The following is a 9,639-nucleotide window of genomic DNA, read 5'->3' on the forward strand; positions in this document are numbered from 1 at the left end:
GGTTGGGGGGCGTAAGAGGGACCACATAACGCCAGTACTGGCATCTCTCCACTGGCTTCCGGGGCGGTTCCGGGTTCGTTTTAAGATTCTTTTATTTGTTTATAAATCCTCAAGTGGCCTGGCACCTTCTTATCTTGTGGAACTTTTGCATTCGTATAATCCCTCGCGGTGCCTCAGATCAGCTGATAGAGCCTTTGCTGTGGTCAAAAACTGTGGAATGCCTTGCCGCTTTATATTAGGCAGGCCCCATCACTGTCTATTTTTAAGTCTTATTTGAAGACCCACTTGTATTCATTTGCGTTTGGCCAGGAATGAGACTCTGTCTGTAGTGTTAGTGTTTATATTATTGTTTATAGCTTTTTATGTGTTTTTATGTTTGCATCATATGTTAAGTGCTTTGGTCAGCTGTGCTGTGGTAAAGCACTATATAAATAAAGTTGAGTTTATTTTTTTTGTCACTGTTTTCTGTGCATTGGTGATGTAAGTTTTGCCCATTAAAACCCTTATTCTCCCTGCACACCTGTGTTTGTGTCTGCATCTGTGTCCTCACCATTGTAGGCCCTTAACAGGGAGTCTGTTTCTTTGAGCAAGCGAGAGTGGTCACATGTTAACAAGCCCACCACTCTTATACCTCCCTATTCAGTAGACTCCATCTTTACTAAAGCAGACTTTGAGTGGATTCAATCAGTGTCTATTCACACAGCTTTAAATGCTCTTTATGCCTCCCTCTGAGGAGATGTTAGGGTGGACGTCACATTTAAACAGTTGACAATACACAAATGTGATGAAGAGTAGGTGAGCATTCCTAAACCGCTTGATACAGTGTAACTACAATGTTAAACTGCTACATTGATTTTTTTTTTATGTAGGTAATATTTATATAGCTGTCACTGAATAACTATGTTTAAGATGGATTTTTTTTTTTTTGTTCTTAGATTCCTAGCATATCTTAAATCTACTACAGTAGATCAGAGTGGTTTGACCACATTACTGTTTTATTCAGATGATTACTTTGCAATTTTTTCTTATACACTTTAAATTCCTGTCAAAAATATTCATTTTGTATTCTCTTGTTTTGTTTCCCTCTGGTTCTGTTCAGCTCACACACCGAGCTGCCACACTAACACAAAATGAGATCAAGAGCGTCCTGCCTCGCACCGACCTGGACCGCATGTGGCAGACGTACCTGAACCCACTGCTGGTCACCAGGTACCCAGGATCTGCAGGCAGTCATGCTGTGCAGGAAGTAAGTTTATCATCTGCAGGATAACATAAACTACTACACGCAGTGTGTTAGGATACTATTTGACAATAATTGCCAAGAAAAATGTCAAAGTCCTACCTCTTTTACCTTATGTATTTTATTGGCAACTGAAGACAGAGATAAGCAACTAATATCACACCGATTTACACTTGTAACTGATTCCTCCACATTTTATGTGCTGTGTTTTCCTGTTGTTAGCAGGAAATGGCGAGAAAGATATGAATGCTGTTTTCGTTTTCACAAGTGTAATTGCCACAGACTTCGGTCAGCAAAGTGAGTCACAAACAAAATGCTTATTACTGTGTGTGGTTCTGTGTTTGTGTTCAGCAAATCAAAACAACCCTGAGTTCCCTCGGAGCAGGCTGGCAAGTGACAGAAGATAAGTTTATGTCACAAACACCCTATGGCTCCCTGCCCTTCACCAACCTAATTGCCACCCTCGACTCATCAGCCAAGCGCCGACTGGTTCTGGCCTGTCATTATGACTCCAAATACTATCCACCACAATGGCACGGGAGGGAATTCCAAGGTGCTACTGATTCTGCTGTTCCCTGTGCCATGATGTTGGAGCTGGCACAAGCCCTAGATGAAGTACTTAAAGTTTATAAGGTAGTGGACGGTTCAGTAAACAGGTTTTTCAGTGATACTCAGGCCATTTCGGGGTATCTATTACATTTTGTGTGGTTGTTACCAGTAGTGACGTGCAGCCATGAATCACAGGAGAGTCATTTAACAACAGTGATGGCAGTAAGTGCTCGGAAATACAATACTAAGCGTGGCAGACTAGTTCCTAGAACTGGTTAAACAGCATTGTGCATACAACCCTTCACATTAGTGAAACATGAGAAACAATGTATATTAGTGGCAAGAAATCATACAGTCTAGAATAAGACTGGTGATTTTTTTTGTGTGTATTTTTGTTTGTTTTAGTTTTTTTTTTTTTTTTTTTACTATCAACAAAGCCTATGAAAACATCTGCTACTCAAACATTCTAATGCTTTCTGTGGCTTTCTCAAGACAGAAATCTCTAAAAACAGGTCTGTACTAAAGCTGCTAGAGAGTAGCTTTGACTTCACACCTCAGTTTGACCAGAGCAGCCCCTTTATCTGTTATTGTTGGTAGGGCAAAGCCATTTTATACATTACTCAGTACAGTGGGGTTATTTACAACTGCAGATTATTACACATTTGGTGTATTATGGAGTACTTGTATTATGGAGTACTTGCGCACCAGGACGGTGTATGTGCAACTGATGTGGCGCAACAGTACAGCTAGTTTTTTTTAGATTTTTGGACAACAGTGGAGGAATAAGGAAAAGAAGAACAGCTGGCATTTTCTACACAGGTAATACTTCTTAGTAAGAGTTTGCTGTTGGCTTTGGGCTTTTCATAGCATTTGATGACAACCTCATCTTTTTGGCATTTTTATTCAGCCTATGATGACAACCTTATCTTTTTGGCATTTTTATTCAGCCTATCAGTAAGAAATTCTTGGTTATGATAATAAAAACTAAATGTCTGTGTTGTATCAAATAAATTCTAAACATAGACTCATCAGCCGTAACATTATGACCACCTGCCTAATGCTGTGTACACAGGAGTCAGTGTGGCAGTTGGTTGGCACTGGTGTCACTCTGCAGCTCACAGTGCGTCTTCTGTGAATCTGTGTACTTCCATAGTTCTACTGTCAGGAAGAGCACAAACACCCACCAAGACCTGCAGTCTGGGAGATGCTCTGATCCAGTTGTCAGCCACTGTCAAAGTCACTCAGATCCTTACACTTGCCCATTTTTCCGGCTTCCAATACATCAACTTTAAGGACTAAATGTTCACTTGCTGCCTATTATACTGCACACTTAAACTTAATATTCATGTAGCTTGCTCCTCTGCCCTTTTCCTATTTCACAGCAGAGCTCAGACAGTGACAAGACCTGTGTCAAGGAGAGATCAGCCAAGGGACATGTTTATCAGACTCAGCTGTCTGTCACAAAGGTCACAATGGGGTTAGGAATCATATTAAATCAAAATGTATTCGCTGCCATGGAGGAGGACACATAATAAATGCCATAGCTGATAAATCACATTGTAAAAATAAATTGTAAACTCATCATTACAGAAGCCTCTTGTTTGGTGAAAAGAGTGAAATACATAATGTTTTCAGCTAAAAACCTCAGGCTGTTATTATGTCAATATAATCTCAAATCCACTAGAGGGCAGCAAAATTCCTACTATGGAAATTGAAGCTGATTACCTCATTTTCTCTTTACCTCTCATGTAGAGCTCCAGTCCCGACCTGACCCTGCAGCTGATCTTCTTTGATGGAGAGGAGGCTCTTTTCCAGTGGACCTCTACAGACTCCCTGTACGGCTCTCGCCACCTGGCCCAAAAGATGGCGAGCACCCCACACCCTGCCGGAGCCACAGACACCAACGAACTACAAAGCATAGTATGTATCAGTTGTACTCATCCTTCTTTTCTGTCCAAACCACCTGAGATTAGCATAGTCTTTTAATTACACTCAAGATCATCCCTCTGTTAGCCCAGATCACATTAAGTAGAAGATCCTGATCCCCCTCACATGGCCCACACAGACACCTTAACAAAGGCGGCACATGTCTTAAGTACTTGAACCACCATTTTATCATCTTCGAGGCTTTGGTTGTCTGAAACATCATTTATTATACAGTCTATGACAAGATATTTGTTTCTGTATCTTTGCCTTGGAGACTACTAATCTACAAATGGAGACATTCCTGTTTGCACCCACACAGATAAAGAAGACAGCAGTATGTGCATGCATCTGAACTGACAGACTGGTGTGTTTTGTGCACCTTATTGAGACGGTGCGATGTGTGTTGCACCTTGGAACGCATGATGTCATCATCGCACCTCAAAGTGGGCACTCTTGACACTTCTCTTGTCAAGGATTTATCTTCAGGATGTTCACAGAAAGTTTCTCACAAGAGCTTACTATCACCTTCCCCTCCTCCCCGTCTCTTCTCCTGCAGGATCTGTTTGTGTTGCTGGACCTGATCGGGGCTCCTAATCCTACCTTTGGCAACCGTTTCCCCAGTACAATGAAATGGCTCTCCAGGCTGCAGAATATTGGTGACTGATCAAATATTCTCCTATTACTGTAGATAAAATGTAGGTTTGTTTATTTTGCTGAATGTGTGCATGAAACAACTGAGAGTCGCTTTAATCACTAGTCAGATTATTATATTTTTAGGCAAAGTTCCTTATGGAACATGAAACTCTGCTTATTTCTGAGTGCTAATGGGTGCTACATTAATACACTTTTTTTCTGATGCAATAATGCATTGATTTCTTTAGAACAGTTGGTTTTTCATTTCTGTGTTTGTGATGTTTTGTCATAGATTTCATCACTGGTTTGAAGTGACTGACTGATATCACATAATTCATGCACCAATCAGAGTTTAGCAACATCTGAACCAAAATGTTATGACAGTTGTGAGGCTGTCAGTCAAAGCTGATTGAATCACTTTACAGACGAATGAAGCAAATTGGCAAATTATTGCATTTTAAACTGTTTTTTTAAGTTCTTCTTTTTTAACTCACCTTTTTTCTTTTTGTCCTGCCTCGTGCGTCCTCAGAAAAGCGTCTCCACTCCATGAACCAGCTTGTGGATCATCCAAACAGCGTGCAATATTTCTGGCCCAATCACCCTGTTGGCCAAGTTCAAGATGATCATATACCGTTCCTTAAAAGAGGTATTCAGACCAACTAGCACAACTACTGAAAAATATTTACATACAGTATATTGCATTAAATTTGTTGGGTGATCCTCATCCTGTGCCTCCCTCAGGAGTCCGTATCCTCCACCTTATCCCTTCCCCCTTCCCGTCAGTGTGGCACACGTTTGATGACAACGAGCAGAACCTGGATCGCTCCACCATCCAGAACCTCAACAAGATCTTGCAGATTTTTGTCCTAGAGTACCTCAGTGCCAGACCTGCCGTCCCTTCAGACCCACCGAGTACTGTGTAGAAATCAACATCTCCTGCAGCAACTTCTCATGTTTCACCATAGTAAAGATTTTCAGCTGTTACTTTATAAACTCCGCTGCATTTAGTGCTTGGTGAAATACCAATACAGTATCATTTGGGCACCAACTGCAGAGAGTATATTGCATAGACAATATGTATAGAGATGCAATTTTTATGTTGAAATCAAAATCTAAATCTATTTGTAAGTTAATAGTTTGTTCTGTGTTAATGTACAGTAGGTGAATATATTTTTTGTCCACCTGGATTCTTATAAGACTTTAAGACTCTGTGACTTCATCTTCCTCTTGAGCCCCAAATCCCTAGCAACACAGGATCTTCTTTGTTTTTACTACACTGCTCTCTTTATATCAGCCTAAACTACTCTTTTAGACCGCGAGGAGGGATTTTAGTGCCAGCATTGATCTGCTCCACTTGAATCAACAAGGATGAAAAATGATTGGGATCAGTTAAATTTCTATAAATACCCTTTATGTTTATATGATTGTGTGATAAATATATACAATTGCCACTAAAGAGTATTGTATATGATGACACATGGTGCGTTTTAACTACAGGGTGTGTAACATTTCCTCTCCCATGGTAAATCTGTTCAGTGTTAAGAGAGCAAATCCGTCAGTGGCAGGAAGTGGGTGTCTGTTAAGTATTTTTACTATCACAACATCTTTAGCCCTTCATATCCTGTCATCGCAGAGAGTGAAGTGGAGGACTTCCTGTTTTTCACATGCCTGCCTTTGTTTTTTTCTGACGTTATTAGCCCAATTTTAATGTAGATCTTAAAATAATATACAATACCAAAGCTGGAGTTCCTGTATTTTGAGGCTGAAATAAATAAATAAATAATGCAGAGGTTGTTGTTGTTTTAACGTTAATGTTTTGGAAGATGTGGGTAGTGATGATGATCCTGCTCTGATGACTGGTTGTTGTGAACAAGAAGGCTGACCTTTTTCATGAGGAATTGTGAGCTTTTTCTGTATAATTCTATCATAATAGCCAAGCAGCAGCAACAGTGTTGTTCTAGTTTTGCGGCTGCTCAGGTCTGACCTCCTCTCCCAGCTGGAAAGCTTGGGCCCTCTCCCTCCATCCCTCCACCTCATCTTGACAACAATTCCCTTGATTCACTTAATCATATCAGGGAGAACCTCCCCTGAATTCCACAACACACAAATCCCCTTCAATCCAGCCCACTCCCATGAGAACTGCATGTGTCACTGCCTCCCCTGTTTGTGAAGCTAGCAATGTTTACAATACCTGGCAACAATGTACACCAACCTTGTGTTGAAGGAGCTTAAAAGGCCGTTAGTCAACTAAGACAGGGATTTGTTGTATTGCCTCCAATATGTCAAGAGAAAGCTGAAAAAGTTATGACATCAGTACTAAAACTTTTCTGACCTGCTTTATAGATGTGCCTTTGCCTTGTTGTGCTGATCACACTCATGCTCGCTCCATTTGTTCTAGATTCTGCCAGGTGTAGGAGTTGTACTGTGTTGCGTGTCTTGTGTTTCAGTAAAAGCTCACCTCAGGCAACCGACCTGTCAGTCCTCACCAAAATTGCTCAGCTCAAAGATAGTGCAAAAAAATAACATGTTTGTCTAATGTTAGTTATTTTAAAAATTACTTTAATTAACTTTAACCTAAAACAGGGACTCTTGTTCAACATGTCTGTATTGTGTGTCAGACCAACAAACAAGGAAACCAGTATGTCTGAACAAGAAAAAAGCTGAGAATAGCACAGTACTGACTGCGTTTTGGCCTGACAGCAAATTGATGCGTGCTCAAGTTTAATAACAGCTGAGCTTTAATCTGTAGCTGATTACAGTGCAGAGTACCCATCAGCTTCCAGCTGCACAGTAGTGGCTGGAACTCTCCCATAAAAGGTGTGTCTCAAACTGCTTGAAAACAATGTCAGGAAAAGTTACTTTATGTCAGAATTCATGATAGCAAATGAGCAAACTTTACCTCCCATTTAAAGAATATACCTAAAATGTTTTGGGTAGAGTGAACCCACTGTGCACTCACCAATTCTAGTCCACATCATCTGACGTATAGAATATATATCTGTGTAGTAGCCAAGCAGAAGGATGTAAGACTGTTTGGTCAGTTGTATGAATTCTTTATTGATCATACATACATCACTGTAATGGAAAAGCTTAACCTTAAACCAACATGTTTAAGGGGCTTTTTAAAATTGACTCAAAACTCAAATGTTTAACTGCTGAGTTCAACAGATTGTTTAGTTTGAGGGTTTTTTTTTTTAAAGAATTTTGTTATCTCTCTTATGGGTGTCTCAAATAGCTGTGAACTGATTCTCCAGTGCAGCTGGGACAGCCACAGACTCACTTAGACTCTGTATTCCAGTTTCATTATACTGTATTATTAAACTAGGAATGTTTTTTAAATTGGTTCATCAAAATGTATGTGGAGTTTTGTCGTGAGCTGTTGTGGGGATGACTGTTGGGCAGCCTATAAGTTACCAACAGAGCGCAGTGGTGAGTCACATCCAGTTAGGTTTTTTCTTTAGATGATGCCTTATGTTGATGATTACAAATATCACTGAGTAAAATCTATAGCAGAATATTACACCAAAACTGTCTTATCAGTATGAATTAAGCATTTATGACAAATGAAACTTGCAAATAAGATGTTTCTTATTTTACAAACATATGCAGTGATTTTAACCGTGACACGGCATTATGCTGACAGGTTTACAGTAGTCTATAATCTGTATCCCTATATAGTGTTTTTTTTTTCCAGCAGCAACACATTATTTGTAAACAGGCCTCCGGTTTCAGATGAAGACGGTGAACACACGGAAACTACCTACATCACACGCTGCATTTGGGTGCTATCCGTAAACTTCTATTCCATGTTCCGAAGTGGTAGAGGACTACTGGGTGGTGAAATGATTTCGGTCAAAAGAACTTATACAACTGGTCATTCCGAAGTCAATTAGAAATGGCTTGCTTTGACGAAAGGCGTCGCTGTAGGCCCTATAAATTGGTTTCGATAAACATGAAAAATTCTCCCAGGGCTTGCTGAGTCGTTGTTTTGTGGCGAAATAGTGATTTGTCTGGTTTTCCCAGGCAGCACGTGAAAGCAGCACGGACCGGGCGGTAAGGAGCCGTGTGGGACTGTAGTTCAACCTCCAGTCATGTGTGGACAGAGTTGTTTAGTGAGCGAACAGAGACAGACGGACCAACATCGCTGAGCTGCTGTAAAGAATGTAACATACTTTTTTAAATTAGGGTCACAGAACTTTGTCGTTATTGAATTGAATTGTAGAGGCAATGGAGCCGATAACGAAGTGGACCCCGAAACAAGTTGTTGACTGGATGAAAGGTGAGTCTGAGACGCTTTGTGTGTAACGTTATTTATATTAAAAACTAAACAAACAAACAAAAACAAATAAAAGAACCAGAAACAGTAAACCATTAACAGCTCTACTGCTGTTCACAGTCCTCTGTGTATGAACTATTGGACAGCTCCTCACTTATCTCGGGCTAGTTTCGTAGAAACTGCTGCTGTGTGTCAACATTGCTCCGCCGGGACGCTAAACAATGGACTCTCACTTCTACATGATAACAATAGGTTTGTGCCACACTAGTTGTGTTGGCTTCTCTTCCTTAGGACTGCTAAAGTGCTGCTCGTCACAGCATTTCAATCTTTCTTATACGTTTTTTTTTTAAATTCGAATTAGACGCAATAACTGTAGCCTAAGAAACCTTCAGTCATAAATATGGTGATTTTAGGTTTTGTTTTGTGTGTGTGTGTGCTATATATATATATATATATATATATTTAGGGGTACAGAACTTTGTCGTATATTCTATACGTCAGATGATGTGGACTATATATATATCCATATATATATATTCATTCCTGCACTGATGTTCCAAACGTGCTCCTTATGAGGACGTCAGAATAACTAAAAGTCCCTCAGTGTTTACACTCAGACCTTTATCTGGTGCGTTTTAAGATCTAAAACATACCTGTTACAGTCACTGAAAGGAATGCTTGCTATGGTAATGACATCAGTGAATATTAGTTCAGTCACAGCATAGGTATGTTTAGTGAAGGACGCCAGATGCTATGTGAAGTATGGATGAAAATTAAAGCAACTAAACAGTGAAGTGTGTGTATACAGTATTATATGGCAAAGGAATAATGGGCTGTTTATATGGCTGGCAGCTCTTTGTCTTTGCTAGACTGTTAAGGACACTTTGAAAGTTTTGAAACAAAACGTAGGCGATTTCCTTTCTAATTTTAATCTGTCCTCCATCCATCCATCCATCCATCCATCTATTATCATACGCTTATCCAGGGTTGGATCACAAGGGCAGCAGGTTCAGCA

At 40.1% G+C, this 9,639-nt stretch overlaps 2 protein-coding genes across 2 annotated transcripts in view; both read left to right on the forward strand.

Annotated features, from left to right (window-relative positions):
• Positions 1-6,145, forward strand: part of qpct (glutaminyl-peptide cyclotransferase) — a 10,070-nt gene extending 3,925 nt beyond the window's left edge. Inside the window, exons 2-7 of the mRNA XM_020608768.1 lie at positions 1,100-1,246; positions 1,592-1,873; positions 3,542-3,709; positions 4,272-4,371; positions 4,878-4,994; positions 5,090-6,145. Of these exons, the coding sequence (XP_020464424.1) occupies positions 1,100-1,246; positions 1,592-1,873; positions 3,542-3,709; positions 4,272-4,371; positions 4,878-4,994; positions 5,090-5,271 (996 nt within the window). The 3' untranslated portion in view covers positions 5,272-6,145. The remainder of the gene's footprint in view (positions 1-1,099; positions 1,247-1,591; positions 1,874-3,541; positions 3,710-4,271; positions 4,372-4,877; positions 4,995-5,089) is intronic.
• A 2,251-nt stretch (positions 6,146-8,396) lies between these two features.
• The window catches only part of cnksr3 (cnksr family member 3), a 34,006-nt gene continuing 32,763 nt past the window's right edge, over positions 8,397-9,639 (forward strand). The window contains exon 1 of the mRNA XM_020608757.1: positions 8,397-8,627. Coding sequence (XP_020464413.1) covers positions 8,576-8,627 — 52 coding nt within the window. The 5' untranslated portion in view covers positions 8,397-8,575. The remainder of the gene's footprint in view (positions 8,628-9,639) is intronic.

The sequence above is a fragment of the Monopterus albus genome, unplaced genomic scaffold (genome assembly GCF_001952655.1).
Source record: "Monopterus albus unplaced genomic scaffold, M_albus_1.0 scaffold94.1, whole genome shotgun sequence".
NCBI classification, from domain to species: domain Eukaryota; kingdom Metazoa; phylum Chordata; class Actinopteri; order Synbranchiformes; family Synbranchidae; genus Monopterus; species Monopterus albus.